This window comes from Carettochelys insculpta, chromosome 1, assembly GCF_033958435.1.
Source record: "Carettochelys insculpta isolate YL-2023 chromosome 1, ASM3395843v1, whole genome shotgun sequence".
Taxonomy (NCBI): Eukaryota; Metazoa; Chordata; order Testudines; family Carettochelyidae; genus Carettochelys; species Carettochelys insculpta.
This window is the reverse complement of record NC_134137.1, coordinates 284,892,718-284,910,833: the sequence shown is the minus strand read 5'-3', so window position 1 is coordinate 284,910,833 and position 18,116 is coordinate 284,892,718. Positions and strand designations below refer to the sequence as shown.

Sequence of the window (18,116 nt, the reverse complement as noted above, 5' to 3'; positions counted from 1 at the left end):
TGTTTATTGTATTTTCTTTCACGATACTGTATTTCTGGAAAAGGTCACTAAAATTTACTCATGGTTAAAATGCTGGTTATGAGAGAGTTTCAGATGATAGAATGCTGGATATGAAAGAGTTTACTGCATCTCGAAACCTCAGTAGACTTCAGCCAACCCCACCTTGGAGAATTTTCACAGTGTGAGCCCTGGCTCTCCTCCTATCAAAGTCTGACTCTCAGCTAGCCAGTACAAATGGAGGGGCGGGATTTCATGCTGCAGTGTTCACTTTCACTTTGCAAAGCAGTCTGTTCTAACCAGCAGTGCGGGAGTCTCCCCAGTTCATGATCATGGCAAGCGAGTCCTTGTTCATTGTTGCCATTGATTTTGGCACATCTTACAGTGGCTACTGCTTTTCTCTTGCAACGCAGACAGATCAAATCCGGCAGGTGTTCTGGGGACAGGAGCATGGGCAGAGGACAGTGAAGACCCCGACGTGCATCCTCTTCAATGAACATCATGAGTTTCAGAAGTTTGGCTATGACGCTGTCATGAAATACAACACACTCCGCTCCAGGGAAGCTCACAAATGGTACTACTTCCACCACTTCAAGATGGAGCTGTACAACAAGGTAAAAGGCTGTATCTAGAGAATGGTTGAGAAGCCATGGAAGAGAGCCATGGATATTAGTTGAGTCTTGGGCTGTGTCTTTGCATATGTGCTGAAAACAGGACAGGGCAATTTAGACAGAAGAACCCCAAGATACGTAAGGGAGAGGCAGTAACTGGATGTGCTCAGAAGCTGATTTGGAAGCTGTCCACAATGTTTCCTCACATCAATTTCCTTTCCAGTACAGACTGATTTGTATAACTACAGAGGACCAAAAAGGATAAAAGACAGGACAGTTAACATCCCCCCAACCTCTCATCCCCTTCCTTCTATCCTATTTGATTTGTCAGTTTTTATTGCAATTTTTTTTCCTTTTTGGTCCTGTGTACTCATAAATGTCAGTCTGTATTGGAAATGAGATTGATCTGAAGAAGTGGGTCTGTCCCATGAAAGCTCATCACCAAATAAACCATTTTGTTAGTCTTTAAAGTGCTACATTTCTGCTGCCTTGTTTTGTTGTAGTATAGAGTAGCATGACTACCTCTCTGTTACTACAGAATATTTCTATTAAGGGCAAGCTGTGTTACAGGTTCCACATACCATAGAAAAGATGAACCAAGAAATGGAGCCCAAAGAGAAGGGAATACAACTATGAGAGGCAACTCTGGGATTTCAGCAGCTGGCAATGTAGAAAGAAGAGATGTGTCTGCTGTGAAAGCTGCACTTCAATTCCCAGTCTCTGCATGGGCTATATATTCCTGTTCAAAAGCCAGTCACTACTGGCTCAGAGACAGGCTGTGGGCTGTAGGGATGTTTAGAAGTTCTCAGCAAAACAGCACTCCCAAGTGTTTGGAGAGGAATGGGGAAGAAGAGATTATTCAAAAGTGTGCATAATACAGTTGAAAGTGTTTGTGTAGGGATTAAATGCGTGTTCACTTGCAACCCCTTTTCTCTCCCCATTGGGTTACTCAGGAACAGGCAGCACTCAGTTGTGTGTATATTCGCCTGCTAAGTTCAATATTAAAGGAGATCCATGTTGATGTTGGCTAGCTGGGAATCCCCTTCCCATCCCTGATTTCTAAAGGTCTGTAAAATGGTAGTGCCTCCACCTGGCTGGCTCCTGTACACGCTTACGGGTGTGCCTTGGAGCCCTCCAGGAAATTTATTCCAGTTATAATCTGAGTTTAAACTCCTGAACAGCAATTATAAATAGTATATAGCTAACAGACCCCATAAGAATCAACACACACCTTTATTTAACAACTTAAGGAGACAGGGTTACAGACTAAACACAAATGAAATCAATTAACAATATAAACATCAATAAATGAAACATATAACTGGCATATGCACTGCCATCAGTTCTCTCACCGCAGAGTGCACACTCTTCAGTTTTTAAAGTTCCAGTTACTTGTTTGCATTGGCGCTCGGCTGTTGTTCTCCAGCTTGCAGACAGCTTGGTGAGAGTTCTGTATGTTACTCCATGCAAGGCAACAAGCTGACCAGCCCCTCTGACCTGGCGCTGGCCTCTGCAGCACTTTAACAGACAGAGATAAAGTAACAGAGAGGTAGCGGTGTTGGTCTGTACTCCACCAAAACAAAGCAGACATGTAGCACTTTAAAGACTAACAAAATGATTTATTCGGCGATGAGCTTTTGTGGGACAGACCCACTTCTTCAGATCCATGATGACTGGATGATGATGATGATGATGGATCTGAAGAAGTGGGTCCGTCCCATGAAAGCTCATCGCCGAATAAATCATTTTGTTAGTCTTTAAAGTGCTACGTTACTGCTGCTTTGTTTAGATAGAGATAAAGTTCCTTCCGGGCAGGGTCTCTCATTAGCAGGCTGCAGCTCCCCAAGGCACTTCCTGGCTGTGAGAAAACTTCACACCTGTCTATTCAATCAGCCTTGGCTCTACAACAACAGGAGATCATCTGCTTTTTCCAGCCTAGCCCAGAAGCAACTGTTCCTTCCCAAAGCCTCATGGGAGTTGTAATCTCCAGAGCCAGATTGCTGCACACAGCAACAGCCAGAGGCTCCCACATACAGAGGGGCCTACACGCTAATTACAGCTAAAGTGTGTGCGGGGTCTGAGGCTGATTGGCTGCTGTTAAGGCCCTATTCTCTTGCAGGGGGCTTTGAGAATGTTGTGCTGGTTGCATTACATTTACCAAAAGCGTGAACACCACCCGTAGGGCAGACTGTCAGGAAACAGGGCATAAACCACCAACTGGTTGTCAGTTCTACACTGAGATCTCACCAGACTATTTTAACTCACTCACCAGGGAGCCCGGCTGCTTCCAGCCATGCATTCATCAGTGTTCAGCTGAGACATGGTGACCTTGGCGTGCATGGGCGCCTGGTCTGCCAGCATCATAATATGGTTAAGGGGGAGAAATTTGCTTCAATAGCCACATTCCAATTTTACTTATAAAGTCATTTGCAGCATCCCAGGCAGGTAGCAGGCGTGAGCTTCTTGAGCAGGCTGCACCTCCCTGACTTAGAATGCTGTGAGCTGGGCTGCACAGAGTTAATACACCTGAGTGCTTGCTAACATCTCTGAGGCAGGGACCATCATCATTTTGTTCTGCATATTCACTATCCAGCACAAAAAGACTCTGGTCCATGACCAGAGGGGTCTTAGGGCACTACTGTAACCCATTGATGAGTATGTTACAGGGCCCCCTCTGCCAATTCCCAGAAGATAACTGATTCTAGTTTCCAGAGCACCTAAGCTTGTGCTGGTTCTGGAGATCCCTGGTTCAACTCCTGTTGTGTTGGTCGAGCTGGCAGCTGGGAGGGACACCTGTAACACACCCAGCTGTGGGCTGCCCTAGCCCAATACAAATAATTCACTGTTTTTTCTCACTTCTAGAAAATCACTTCTGATATGGAACTGAAAGCAGCTAATGGAAAGATGTTTCCCGCCATCAAGGTGTTCTCAGAAAGTCTGCGGTACATGAAGAGCCATATTCTGAACACCATACAGGAGGCCTCGCACCAAACTGTGTTTGATGCTGATGATTTCACCTGGGTCATTACTGTTCCAGCCATATGGGATGCTTCTGCCAGGCAGTTCATGCGACTGGCAGCTAAAGAGGTAAACAAGTAACACGATTGCCTCCGAGATTCTCCAGAATTTTCACTGCACAACTGTGCAGAAGGCTTGTTCAGTATCGAAACAAAGCATTTTTAAGGGCAGACAGAAAAGGTGAGGACCACTGCTGTGCTTGTGACTGGGGATGTTGTAAGTTAACCTAAATGGATGAAGCTTACTGGTTCCAGTTAACGGGTAGGGGCTGGAGCGGAACCCCACCCAGTGCAGAAAGGGGGTTGGTTCAGCCCCACAGTGCTGCTACAGGTGCAGAGGGCTCCAGTATGGCCCGAGTAACCCCTGTCTGTGGTGGCCTGGGGGAAGCGCGGGGAGACCGCTCAGCCCAACTGGGCTGGAGCAGCCCTGGGTTATGGCATACCAGAGACTGGGGCTGCTCTGGCCCAGCTGGAGCTTCCCTGCCTGCAGCACTGCCACAGTTGGGTGATGCTCTGGCCAGGCTGGAGCAGCCCCAGTCCTGGTGCACCACCCTCCGGCCCCCTTAATTAATTGACCGGGATTTTACATCCCTACTTGCAACACTTTACTACAAATATTGACAAAATTACTCACTGGCTGAGAGGCTTCTCTGAGCGTAGCAACAGCAGTGATGAGAGTAGCTGGAACAGAGGTTACAGGGGCCAAGGAACCTCATGTGGCATGGCATATGCTAATGCTGGCTGGAATCGTGCAGAAATTCGCCTCCCAGCCCACACGCAGTTACAGTATTGCACATAAATGGTCCATCAATGTGGGGTGTGGGTTACATGCCTCTAGCTCTTCAGGCTCTAATCACAGCTTGGAACAGACCTTTATTCCAGATAGGCCATCCCAATGTCCCTGGGATTAGAAGACCCCAGCCAACATCCTGTGCTCAGGCTACATTTCAGAGGCGTGAAGCTAGAATCCCATCGCCATGCCTGTTATGGTCACTTTCTCTTGTGATTTCAGGCAGGACTCATCAGTGACATGCATTCTGAGAAGCTCATCATTGCCTTAGAACCAGAGGCTGCCTCAGTCTGGTGCAAACAGCTCCCACGTGAGGGCTTTGTGGCAGAAGGTGGCCATAGACAAAAGTTTGAAGAGTCACCTGGAACCCAGTATATCGTCGTTGATTGTGGAGGTAACTCTTCTCCTCTTTGATAGGAAGAGTTTCTGTTACATGCAGGGAATGTCTGTGCAGCACCTGCAGACCTTTCTGGCACAGAGAGGAAGGCACTGAGCTCTATACTGAAATACGACCCTCCATGTGGTGCTTGTGCTGGGTCTTTTATTTCTACCCAGAAGAGCAGGCACCTGAGAGCTTGTCTACATGGGGGTTTAGTCTGTGTTAAGTCAAGTTAGTGTCACTGAAATAGCCTGGTACATGGTGCAAACCCCTGCAGCATATGGATTCCCTGTTTACAGTAAATTCTGGAGTCCTCTTCCAAAGGGTACTAAATTCAGTGCAAATTGCATTAGTGCAGATTATTATGTGTGTGCTTGCAATGCTGCAGCACTTTGGCAGTCTTCCAACTGCTTTAGAATCATAGAAGAGTAGGACTGGAAGGGACCTCGAGAGGCCATCGAGTCCAGCCCCCTGCCCTCATGGCAGGACCAAGCACTTTCTAGACCATCCCTGAAAGCCATCTATCTAACCTCTTCTTAAATATCTCCAGTGATGGAGATTCTACCACCTCCCTTGGCAATTCGTTCCAGTGTTTAATCACCCTGACAGTTAGGAACTTTTTCCTAATGTCCAACCTGAACCTCCCCTGCTGCAATTTAAGTCCATTGCCTCTTGTTCTATCCTCAGAGGCAAGGAAGAACAAGTTCCTTCCCTCTGCCTTATGACACCCTTTTAGATATCTGAAAACTGCTATCATGTCCCCCCTCAATCTTCTCTTTTCCAAACTAAACAAGCCCAATTCTTTCACCCTTTCTTCATAGGTCATGTTCTCTAGACCTTTGATCATTCTCGTTGCTCTCCTCTGGACCCTCTCCAATTTCTCCACATCCTTCCTGAACTGCGGTGCCCAGAACTGGACACAATACTCCAGCTGAGGCCTAACCAGCGCAGAGTGTCTGGTGTCTTTGCTGGTGTCTGTGACTGATCTCTCTGTTTTTCTGTGTGTCCTCCACTGCTCTGGGGTCAGGTTGGTGAGCTGTCCACTTTCCTGTTTAAAAACTAATAGAGGGCCAGGATCAGCCCAATTGCTCATAGATTCAAATATGCCAGTATGTCTGCAATATTAGTATAGCTGCAGTATTAGCCCATCAGCTGGACAACGTACCTCAATCAGTCATCAGAAGATCTTTCATCTCGTCACCTTCTGGGGCGAAGTGAGGGAGCAGGCCACGTCAGCAACGTGCTTGGTAGTGTCTAGCATTCAGAAATTAAGAGACCTTGAATCTAGAGAGAATATGACCCAAAGAATAGGCTGCTCTGTATCCCATCTTGCAGAGCACATTTGCCACTTGTGAGAGTTTTTTATCTTTTGTAAAGACATGACCTGTCTCTAGAAAGCCTCCTTCTGTTCAGCTAAATGAAGACAATAATAATTTGAAAAAATTAACTAACTTTACTCATTTTGTGGTGCTTAGGTGGTACCATAGACATCACAGTACATGAAATCCAAGAGAGCCAGTTCCTGAAAGAATTACATAAGGCATCTGGCGGAGGATGGGGAGGCAGCACAGTGGATGAAAACTTCAAAGATTTCATGAAGGATGTTTTCCAAGGAGTATGGGATGAATATACACAGAGTCACCCTACAGAATGCCATCGAATGATGTGTGACTTTGGCCTTCAGAAATGCTCTTCCAGCAGAGATGATGTCTACATACATTGCTACCACAACCTAACAAGACTGACAGGGCTCAAGCATGCGGACATCTCACTTTTCTTCAAGGATGTGGAGGGAGCGTTGTGGTGTGATGGGACTATCATGATTACATATGAGAAAATGAAGAGCTTTTTTGCCTGCAGTTTGAGACAAACCATTGATGCCATGCTGGAGATCCTCGGCAAGCCTGAGATGGTCAATATCCAGTATATTTTACTGGTTGGAGGCTTTGCTTCCAGCATTATCCTAAGGGACAAGATCTATGAGACCTTTGGGGAGAAGTACCATATCCTGTGTCCACTAGAATCTCAGGCAGCTATTATGAAGGGAGCCATTTTATTTGGGAGCAATCCACAAATTCTTGCCTCAAGAATCAGTGTTCTGACATATGGAATAAATGTATCTCAAGCATTTGATGTTGCCATCCATGATATACAGAAAAAGAGAGTCTCAAAAGCTGATAATTACATATATTGCACAGATCTCTTCAAAAAGCTGGTGGGAAATGGGGATCGGGTACAGGTAGATGAGGTTGCCAGTTATATTTTCACTCCCACTGAACCAGATCAGACAAGTGTGTTTTTTAGCTTCTATTGTACAAAAAAGAAGGCTGCAAAGTATGTAGATGAGGAAGGGATGACAAAGCTCGGCTCCTGTACTATGCCAACGCCAAACACAGAGCTGGGGAGAAACCGCCAACTGCGACTGGATATTAAATTTGGGCAAACGGAATTTAAAGCCACAGGCACTGATCTGACATCCGGTGAAAGTCGGACAGTTATGATCGACTTTTTATCAATGTGAAGCTCAAGGACAAGTGAGAAGAGCAGAGTGCTCAGCTAATTCAAGAGATTATAGGGCTCAATCAGGAGAACATACAAGCTGCCACAATGGAATGAACAAAAGACCCATGTAGTCTAGTAACTTCCTGCCACACGAGCAGAAACCAGTAGACTGTCTAGTAGTCTCTCTAGCGGTTCCCAACCTTTTCCAGATTGGAATCCATTTTGACACTTCAGGAAGACTCGATGACCCAAGGCAATTCAAAAATGAGGGGGGGACCAGAAAGCAGAGCCATAACTAGATCATTCTGTGCCTGAGGAAAGAATATAAAATTGTGTCCCGTCGTGTTTATATATCCATAGTTTTTTCCATAAAAAGGGGGAAATAAATTAATAAAGTAATAACATTATTTATTATAGTTTATTATTTTATTATTATACTTAATTTGAGTTTTGGTGGGGGAAAGCCTCATCCTCAAACTGCTCCCCTGTGCCTCTGGTTTAGACCCCACACCCTGAGGCTGGAGGGGCTGCTGAGAGGGGGGTGGAGGAGTCACAAACCAAAAAATGAAAACTGAGAAATCAACTACATAGACGAGAATGGGGGTGGGGGCAAAAGGGGAAAGAAAATTACTGCCAGAGCCTATTCAGTGGCTTGCCTGGGATCATTATGAATATGAAAGACATGAAAGCAATCTTTGTAATGCATGAAGCGGGGGCAGGGGGCGGGTTCGAACTTTTCTTTCACTGGGGGCCACACGGCAATTTTGTAAAAGTTCTGGGGGCTGAACACAAAATACCCACCACCACCCCACCCCCAGCCTTAGACCCCCCCAGCAGCCCCAAACCGCCCCCAATCTTAGACCCTCCAGAAACCCCAAACTTCCCCCAGCCTTACATCATCCCCCAACAGCCCCAAACTACCCTAGGCTTAGACATGTCCCCAGCACCCCCAAACCAGCCCAGCCCTGCAGCCCTATACTGCCCCCAGCCATAGATCCCCCCAGCCCTAAACAGCATGAGACTTAGACACCCCCCCCCACGTCCTCCTGCAGCCTCTTCCCTGGGGCTGCTATGTTGGGTGGCTCACCCAGCCCTCCTGCTCCCAGCAGGTAACAGTCGTTAAAACCAATGAACTCAAGCTTTCAGCACCTAGGCATAAGGTAATTGCTCTCACTAGAAGTGGGTCTGTCCCATGAAAGCTCATCACCTAATAAATTATTGTGTTAGTCTTTGAAGTGCTACGGGACTGCTGTTTTGTTTTGATAGAATACAGACTAACACAGCTACCTCTCTGTCTCTACAGGTAGAGACAACTACCATTTCCTGTAGTTAGCTCTATTGATAGATATCTGCCTGAGGCAGCAGTGTTCAGAAATGGCAAATGGCTTCTTTAACAGCCACATGCAGCTCGGAACTGCCCAGCTGCCGACCCTTAACACGCCTAATGGTGACCCATGTTTGGGTCCCGACCCATAGGTTGGGAATCCCTGCTCTAATCAAATAATCCTGCCTCCTCTAACATTAGACCAGACTGGTCACCTATTTAAGCTGATATGCTCCTGCATGCCAGTCCTGACTGGACCAACACAGTTTGTCTAGTTCAGGATTCTGCCCTCACCCAGCCTGGATTAGACCGACAGTGCTAGAATCTGGGATGCTACACTGCTGGATCTGAACACACATCCATGTAGTCCAGTATAATTATTTATATGCCACTGGATTGGACCTTTAGCAGGGGTGGGCAAAATACGGCCTGCGCATCACATCCAGACCTCCAAACATTTTCTTCTTCCCTGCCATGAGTCTACAGCCCAGGGCTGGAGGGAAATGCCCTGTGGTACATCAGGGCACTCAAGCAGTCTGCAGACCTGCTGCAGACCCAACTACGCCTCTTCCACCAGCCCCAGCTGCCAGTAGGAAGCATGTGTCTCCCACAAGAGCAGTGAAGATGGTGCTGGAGGCAGGCCCTTTCCATGCCCCAACCCCCTGCACCAGGTCAGAACTCTTTCCCCAACTCGGCACCCTCTCCTTCACCTCTGCCCCGGGTCAGAAGCTCCTCCTGTATCCAAACTTCCTCCCCGTCTTGACACTCCAGCCTTCACTTCTGCCCCAGGTCAGAACCACCTCCTGCACCCAAACCTTGCCCCAGACCCAACACGCCCTTCATTAATGCAATAGAAAAGAGTGGCCTATGACCACTTACCAAAGCTCTTGGAGTGGGTCCCTTGCAAAAATTATTATCCATCCCTGACCAGTGTTACCTCTAAGCTGTGTGCTTGTATGGATGGTCAGGGGAGAGGTACATGCCACCCATCTGGTAAGCAGACCGCCCACTGCAAGGTTTTTTGTTTCTACTGGTAGTGCCCATTTCCAAATGCCACAGTGCATGTAACATTTATTCTGCACATGGATAGAAAAAATCTGCACACAAATGGAAAAGATTAGAGGGACCATTGCCCCAACCTACAGCCACCTACTCTGGTATTTTGCTGCGACACGATCCCCTCATCTCAGATCTGCTTAATATCACCAGGGGAAGTGCAAGCCAAAAGACTGAAGTCCCCAGTTCTGTTCTGAATCACTCTGCTGTTAGCGATTGGACTGAGCTATGGATGAATTGGGAAAGGATTTATTGCAACTCTAAAGCTCACCCATGAAACTGACCTAAGAAATGTATCTTATCTCTGTATGCGTCATAATCTTTTAACCAATAGTCTCTCTTTTCTTTTTAAATAAATCTTAGTCGAGTTAACAAGACCTGGCTGTAAGTGTGTATTTGAATAAGATCTGAAATACTTATTAACATGGTGCATAAAGTGTCTGATCCTTTGGGACCGGTAGAACTTCTTTGTGATGAACAAGAATGAATGATCCTCATCTTATTTGACTTGGCTGTGTTAAGAACACCATTTTGTCTTTTGCGTCTTTGGTGAGGGGTTTCTGTCAGTTCCCCTTCATCAGATCTAGGGTTGTCTAATATCAGACATTGCCCAAATGGTTCACCATCTTATCTATGTGGGGATTGGGCATATCTTGCACTGGGATTTAATTCAGCCAGCAGAAGGCATTGCAGAACAGACTGGTGCCATGCAGCTTTGTCACTAGCACTGTTGGGCTGGACAACTGACTGTTGGGATCGCTCAATTATCCCCATCTCCAGCATTTTCTTTATTTCTGTTTTTATTTCCTCCCATTTTGCTGCTTGCACTTGGTAGGGCCTCATTGTTACTCTGGCCCCAGGTGATGATGATGTGTTGCAGGTTGATACCCTGGCTTTGTTGAGAACCCATTTTGGGTGCAGAGAATCACCTCAGTTACCTTTCTATTCTGGTTAACAGTGGATATCTGCACCTGTACTGGGCGTTCCTTTGTTGAGGCCGAGTCTCCTTTGACAGAAATACAAACTTGCTCTGTTGCCAACGTTTCAAAAGGGTGAACAAAGAAGCAGTCCGGCAGCACTTTAAAGACTAACAAAATAGTTTATTAGGTGAGCTTTCGTGGGACAGACCCACTTCTTCAGACCATAGCCAGACCAGACCAGACTCAAAGTTTAAGGCACAGAGAACCAAAAATAGTAATCAAGGTTGACAAACCAGAAAAGTTATTATCAAGGTGAGCAAATCAGAGAGTAGAGGGGCAGAAGGGGGTGGGGAAGTCAAGAACTAGATAAAGTAAAGCATGTAAAAGAGTCCTTATAATGACACAGATAATTGCCATCCTGGTTCAAACCACGTGTTAATGTATCAACTTTGAATATAAAAGAGCGTTCAAGAGCCTCTCTTTCCAAACAGCTGTTAAAGTTCCTTGTCAGTAAAACACAGACTTTCAGGTCATTAAGAGAGTGGCATATTAGTTCTGGCTTTCAAAGTCTTGTTTGCCACACCTTATAATTTACCTCACTCTCAGGTTCAATGATCTTATAGGGACTCTGCCGCTGCCACAATGTATTTGTCAGCTGGGGGCACTGGTACCATTACCTGAACTCCAGGTTAGAAGCTACAGACATTTGCTTGTTGGTTGTAGTGTGTTCATTGGCCTCTTGGGCCTCCTCTGTGGCTATGTCTACACTGGGACTCTATGTTGAACTAGCTTATTTCAAAGTAGCAACATCAAAATAAGCTACTTTGACGCATAGCATCCAAACACCCTCCAGGGCTGCTGCTGTTGATGTAGAGATGTGCTATATCGAAAGGAGCCCCGCAGGGGAGCATCTACACACAAAAGCTGCCCTGATCGAAATAAGGGGGCTAGGAAAGCCTGCAGATGGGGTCACAGGGTGGACTAGCCCTTCCGGGACAACAACAGGCTGCTCCCTTGAAGGGCCCTTCCCAGACACACTTGGCCTTCACAGCACGAGGTCCACAGAGCCGGCACCAGGTTGCAGACCCTGTGCACGCAGCTTGGACCCCCAGCAGCAGCAGCCCCCAGAAGCCCTTAGGGCCATCTTCAAGGCAGGGGTCACTCTCCTTGGCACCATGGTGGCATAAGATGAGGTCGGGCAGGTGGCATCGCATTGTGCTGCAGGGATGGGATGCTCAGCAGTGACTGCACAATTTCCGGATGCAGAAGGCCACCTGCCTGCTGTGGGGGTGGCACATAGACAGCACACACATCTCCAGCCTGACCTCTCACCACTCGGCCACGGACTATATCAATAGGAAGCGGTACTCCTCCATGGTGCAGTAGGACCTTGTGTATCACAAGAGACCCTTGACTGACATCAGTATTGAATGGTGGGGACAGGTAGGCAAAGCCGTCATCTTTTGGAATTCCTGCCTCTTCTGAAAGAAACACCTCTGCACCTTTCCCCAACCACACTATCAGAGTAGGGGAGGTGGATATGCCCATCATCATCCTGGGCTATACAGACTACCCTTTGCTCTGTTCACTCATGCAGCCCTGCTCAAGCAGCCTGGATGTCAGTAAGGAGCAGTTTAACACCAGGCTGAGCAGATGCTGCAGGGAAGTGGAATATGTGTCTGGCCATTTGAAGGAAAGGTTCAGGAGTCTGCCTGCCAGCTTTGACCTCAGTGAGTGCAATATCTCCTTTGTGGTGGCAGCTTGCTGTGTGTTCCACAACATATTTGGGAGCAAGGGAGAGATATTCCTGCCAGGGTTAGGGGAAGGGAGGGCGGTGGAGCCTGAATGCCTGGTCAGTGGGTACATCAGAAATACTAATCCTGGAACATTTCCATGCAACAAACCACATTGCCAACTCTGTACACTTATTTACACTAGAGACATGATCACTGAACCTAACCTCATCAGTAACACGGTTAGGGGCTCATATTCCTGCCCTTTCACTAATGTGATATATGTCATCATGTGCCGGCAATACCTCCGCCATGCACATTGCACAAACTGATATTCACAGTGACCACAGGCATCTGACTTAACTTAATAGACACTTAATAGAGGGGTTTTTTTCTCCCCACACCCCTGCTTCCATCCTCCATATCTAGCTGATTTGTCAGCTTCTTCTTTCATTTTTAATATCTATTTTTAAAATCTCTTTTTCTCATTTATCAGTATGCTTCAGATCTGAAGAAGAGGGGCTGTCCCTAATAAATAACATTGTTGGTCTTTGAGGTGCGACAGAACTGCTTTTTTGTTTTGTAAATGAAGAGTGTATTCAGGTGATTAGAACTTCTTGAGAACTAATTAAATGTTACTTATATTGCTCTCACTTATCTGTCCCTATTTTAAGGTAATGAGAAGTGGCAACTTCAAAGAAAGGGGGTAAGGTATGAGTAAAAACACTGCTCTGATTGTTATCTGGGGAAACGATATGAATACAGGTTGAACCTCTCTAGTCCAGTACTTGCTTGTCTGACTACATCTGTCATACAGCATGATTTTAGTTAGCTGGATGACCACTTAGCATGGGTGTGGCCAAGTTTCCCGTGGTCCCATAAAGTTTGTTTACAGTCACCAGTCCTGACTCTCAGTGTTCAGTGTTGTCATTTAGCTGTAATTTACACCTAAATGTCTTCTAAGAGCCCAGGAAACAGTGGAAGTGTTCCTGATGCTGCTAGACAATATTGACCTACTGTGGTTTTGGCAAATGCTCTTGTCTGGTGTCACTCAGGTCCCCAGGGTGCCTGTCTAGTGAGGTTCACCCTGTACTGATTCAAAGGTATGATCCTTCATCTCTGGACTGTTTGGATGCTAGGAGGGTGGAATATCTGGACAAGAGGCATTCTGGGTAACCCTGGCAGACTTTTGGAAAACTAGCACATTTCTGAATCCCTGCTATCATTTTGGACTTACACACATTGATTCAGCTATTGATGTATTTGCCTGCTTTTCTTAGCCAATAAAGCTTTAGTTCATTTATTAGAGAATTGGCTGCCCTCATTCTTTTTGATAAGATTCAGTGTCCCAACTGGCGTGGGGTAAGTGGGATGAGGAGTAAACTGACGTGATGTGATAGTGGGTAAAGTGATCATTACCGCAAAGTCCAATTTGTCTGGATGGCAAGATAGGCTGAAGAGTCCAAGGCAGTGGCAGGCAACCATGAACAGGGAGTGGGCAGCACGAGTGCCCCTCCATCATTTCAGTAGGCCACAGCAGCCCACAGCCCACTAGGGCTCCACCTGCCCTGTGGCTCCCCTCCCCCATGAGCCTCTCAGACACCAGGGCACCGAGCCTCACGCTCACCTCTCCCCCACCCCTTCCCTCCCAGCACTTTTGGAGCATACACATCACCTGATTTGTACTCAGTCTCTGCTCCTCCTCCTCCTTCCCAGAGCTGGAACATCTGTGAACAGCTGATTTGTGAGCTTTTCAAATGCTGTGTGTGTGGGAGAGAGGATGCAGAGGAAGTGCAGGGATCTGGTACCCTGGTGCGCAAGAGGTGCATGGGGGAGAGAGAAAGCCAGTGGGGTCTGCAGGCCACAACCCCAGTGCAGGCCACAGAACCCCGAGTGGAATGAGGATGTGGAGTGAGATAATGAAGTGTGCACAGCCTTATGGAAGGTGCCAAAGCTCTGGTTTTGAGATTTTTCTGGACATGTTCCTTTGTTTTAGTGGCTCTGTTGTCCCCTTCTCCCAGCACTCGTCCACACCACCACTGGTGAATGCAGAAAGCCAACATGAGTCTTGGCTTCTAGCTAGAAAATCGGTTTATCTGTCAACTGTAATCTGAATTCCAGCAGTGGAAATTCCCCAAACAGTAAACATTAACGTTTCCTCTTCTGGTGTTTTCTCCTCACAAGCACAGTTTCGGGGAAAAGGAAAGCAAAAGTAGTACCAGAAACGTCCACGTTTTAGGGTGAGACCATCAGAAAACTTTTATTTGAGGAAGAAACAAGTCAAATGTTATTCAGCCTTTGGTTAATACGTACATATCAAATTCCTGCTGCCCTTTCCTCTTTGGGTGAGGCTTGTTCTATTTTTATTGATGCTGGGAAAACTGCCAGGTGGAAGGGAACTTAGCATTATCCATCTCTTTCTGACTTCCATGTTCCCCATTCACCCACATATGAAGCCTTCCATCCCAGGAAATCCATTCTTTAGGTGCTCTAATGGAAAAGGGTCACTTAATAGGAGCCATGTACTGAGCTCTCCCCTCCGTCACCATGAATTGTGTCCAGAACTCAATGTCTTTTAAAAGAATTTCATTCTATCAGGTTCCCAAAGTTTGTCTACTTGTCAGAGGAAGGGGGCATTTAATCTGCATATGCATGAGGCAAACATATAAGAGCACTGACTGCCTATTTCTGGTATCAGAGGGGTAGCCGTGTTAGTCTGGTGTGATTCCTGGTGTGTTCTTCTACAGTAGGCTATGGTGGAAAGAGACCTAGGGGTTACGGTGGATGAAAAGCTGGATGTGAGTAAACAGTGTGCCCTTGTAGCCAAGAAGGCTGACAGCATACTAGGGTGCATTAGGAGGAGCATTTTGGGTAGATCTAGAGAAGTAGTTGTTTCCCTCTATTCGGCTCTGGTGAGGCCACATCTGGAATATTATGTCCAGTTTTAGGCCCCCCAGCACAGAAAGGATGTGGATGTGCTGGAGCAGGTTCAGTGGAGGGCAACAAAAATGATTAAGGGGCAGCAGCTCAAGACCTATAAGGATAGGATGAGGGATTTGGGCTTGTTTAGTTTACAGAAGATAAGACTTAGGGGTGATTTAATAGCAGCCTTCAACTTCCTGAAGGGGAGCTCTACAGAGGAGGCTGAGAAACTGGCTGATGTCAGATGGCAGAACAAGGAGCAATGGTCTGAAGTTACAGAGGGAGAGGTGTAGGTTGGATATTAGGAAAAACTTCTTCACCAGGAGGGTGGTGAAGCACTGGAATGTGTTGCCTACAGATGTGATGGATTCTCCATCCCTCTAAGTTTTTAAGTCCCGGCTTGACAAGGTTCTGGCTGGGATGACTTAGTGGGGGTTGATCCTGCCTGAAGCAGGGGGCTGGACTAGATGACCTCCTGAGGTCCCTTCAAGCCCTAGGATTCTACGATTCTATGAAGTTTGGTTGTGTTAGTTTAGTCTATTCTTGTGCACACACTGGTGCCCTGCGTTACTTTGGCAGTTCTCAAACTGCTTTCCCACTACTGCTTTGCAGAAATCCATGATGACCTTGCCCTATATAGTGTGTGTGGACCCACTGCTGACATTTTTGGTGAATGTGTTTGTAATATACATGACGTTTTCAGGTACTGCTAAGAGAATCAAATCTGGGAATATTGTTCAAAACCAGGGCACTTACATATCTCTGGGCTCCACACATCTCTGGTGTCCAGATGAGTAAATTTCTAACCAGTGTATCATTATGGGCGACATCTGTTGCCCACCATGTGTTATGTGGGCTGCAGGATGAGGACCAGAACATCTGCCAGTCCCCATAACCCGGCACAGTCACACTGCACCTGTCTGATGGTGTCGAGCCCCCTCTCCCGTCTGAGAATCCAAAACGCTGCCGGGAGTGACCGACCACTTCCTGCTGGAACAGGCTCTGGCCCCCTTCATCGGTCATTCTCTTCCAGCTGGGCAATCAGCTGGCCTTGGTTGCCTTCCCTGTGGCCAGGCCCCTCTCTCTGCACAGCCCCGCTGGGTCTGCCTTCAGGAGTCAGGTATAATCAATCTCCCCGCTTTCTCCCGGGGTATCCACTCACTGGCAAGAGCTGCAGCACCTCACGGCTCACCTCCGGCACCTCTGGCTCTTGCCAGGCTCTTTCCTTCTCCTGTGCTCGGTCAGTCGCTGGTAGGAGCTCATCCGCAGGGGCAGTGCATCCGACTTTTGACACCAGTGTGAAGGGGTTCGGGGTCCCCAAGCACTGCATCCTGTCTGCAGGCAGGAGTGACTCTCACTCAGCAGGTAGCACAGGAAGATTATTTGGTGACAGAGGCACAGAGAAGAGTCAGTGCAGCAGTCAAAGACAGTCATTCCAACCCATCCTGGGGAGAGGAGCCTCCCTGGGGTGTAGCTTTCCTCCTCGCCGGGCTGGCTGCCTTCCAGCTCCCTCTCCATCCAGCTTCCAACTGCCACCTCCCATTCAAACCCAGCTCGGCTCCTCCCTGCTCTTTGTTCAGGTCACAGGTGTTACCTGCCAGCCTAGGTTACAGCCCCAGGGATCATCCTTAGCCGCTGGGAGCTGCTCTGCCTGTCTCACACACATCCAGCCTGAGTCTCACATGCACTCCCCCCCCGCAACTCCATCCCTACCCTCTTCATCAGATGCATGCAACTTCGGGGACAGAAATTGAATGGCGGTGGGCAGGGGACTGGGGGAGGCTCTGCCTCCCCAAACAGCCAGGCATGGCCCAGCCCCTGCCCCCAGCCACGGGGCTGGCAGTGCAGCTACTGTGCCACCCAGGCCCTGGGGGAAGGGTGTCTGTGCGGTGGGGCAGCAGCAGGGGAGGGGCCGGGTCTCGCCTCCCGGGGTGGCTGGAGCACCAGCTGCCCCTACTTGCTGCACTTCCCGGAGGTAGTTCTTCCCTCCCGTGACCCAGCCCCTGGGAGCGGCACCTGCGGGGCGGTGGGCTGGGACAGCACACGGACGCCCTCGCCCCACAGACCCGAACACCAGCTGGACGTGCAGCTCGGCGGCTTCCCCACAGGCCGTGCAGCAGCTCGCAGGGAGCCTGGGCCATCGCCAGCCGGCCATTCAGCGCCCCGTCCGCCCCTGGAGTCTCCAGGATTCCCTCCGGAGCAGGCAGGCCCTGCCGTGGGGGAGGGGGCCAAGGGACCAACTGCCCAGGGGCCTGGGCTCCTCGCAAGGGCCTGGAGGTCCTGGCTGGTGTGTGGCAGCTCTGCCTGCTCTGGGAGAGCAAAGGCCCTTTATGCGCCCCACGCAGATTCCAGGGCAGAGTTAAGCTAATGCCCAAGTAAACGTGTTGGTCCTTGAGGTGCCACGTGGCTCCTCCTTGCTTCTGACTGAAGAGATGCAGCAGGGCCGTCCTTAGGGTTTATGGGGCTCTGCACAGTAGGATTGAACCAGTTCCTCTCTGCCCACTGAAGGTGGGCCCACCCATGACTGCTAACCCCAGTGTGCTGAAGGCACACAGACACCAGCCCCCGGGCTATGGGGTACAGGGTGTCGGGGCAGCCTGCCGTGCCCCCGGCCCCGAGGTGGGACACCATCACTCCACAGGCCCCCATGAGACAGAGTCCCAGCAGTCCCTCACATGACACCTGGGACCACCCACTGGCACATAGCAGCCCCCACTCCCGGAGACAGCAGGGCCCCCGGCCAGAGCACACAGGGCCTGGCTTCAAACACAGCGGTTGCTACCGAGCTGAGAACCAGTGCGCTCGGCTCACAGGCGGGGGCTGAACATCACACACTGTGCCTCCCAGGAAGACTGACCCTCCGTC

At 48.5% G+C, this 18,116-nt stretch overlaps 1 protein-coding gene across 1 annotated transcript; it reads left to right on the top strand.

Moving 5' to 3' along the window:
* The first annotated feature begins 323 nt into the window (after positions 1-323).
* Positions 324-7,703, top strand: LOC142007316 (heat shock 70 kDa protein 12A-like). Its single transcript, XM_074983927.1, has 4 exons — positions 324-611; positions 3,471-3,695; positions 4,638-4,809; positions 6,270-7,703. The coding sequence occupies exons 1-4, from the start codon at positions 324-326 to the stop codon at positions 7,313-7,315; spliced, it is 1,731 nt and encodes a 576-aa protein (XP_074840028.1). The 3' UTR covers positions 7,316-7,703.
* Positions 7,704-18,116: the final 10,413 nt, after the last annotated feature.

Excerpts from the sequence above, each read along its gene's own strand:
- LOC142007316 (XM_074983927.1), top strand. The coding sequence starts at position 324 with ATGATCATGGCAAGCGAGTCCTTGTTCATTGTTGCCATTGATTTTGGC. Across the intron at positions 3,696-4,637 it reads TGCGACTGGCAGCTAAAGAG|GCAGGACTCATCAGTGACAT; the intron begins GTAAACAAGTAA and ends TTGTGATTTCAG. Across the intron at positions 4,810-6,269 it reads TATCGTCGTTGATTGTGGAG|GTGGTACCATAGACATCACA; the intron begins GTAACTCTTCTC and ends TGTGGTGCTTAG.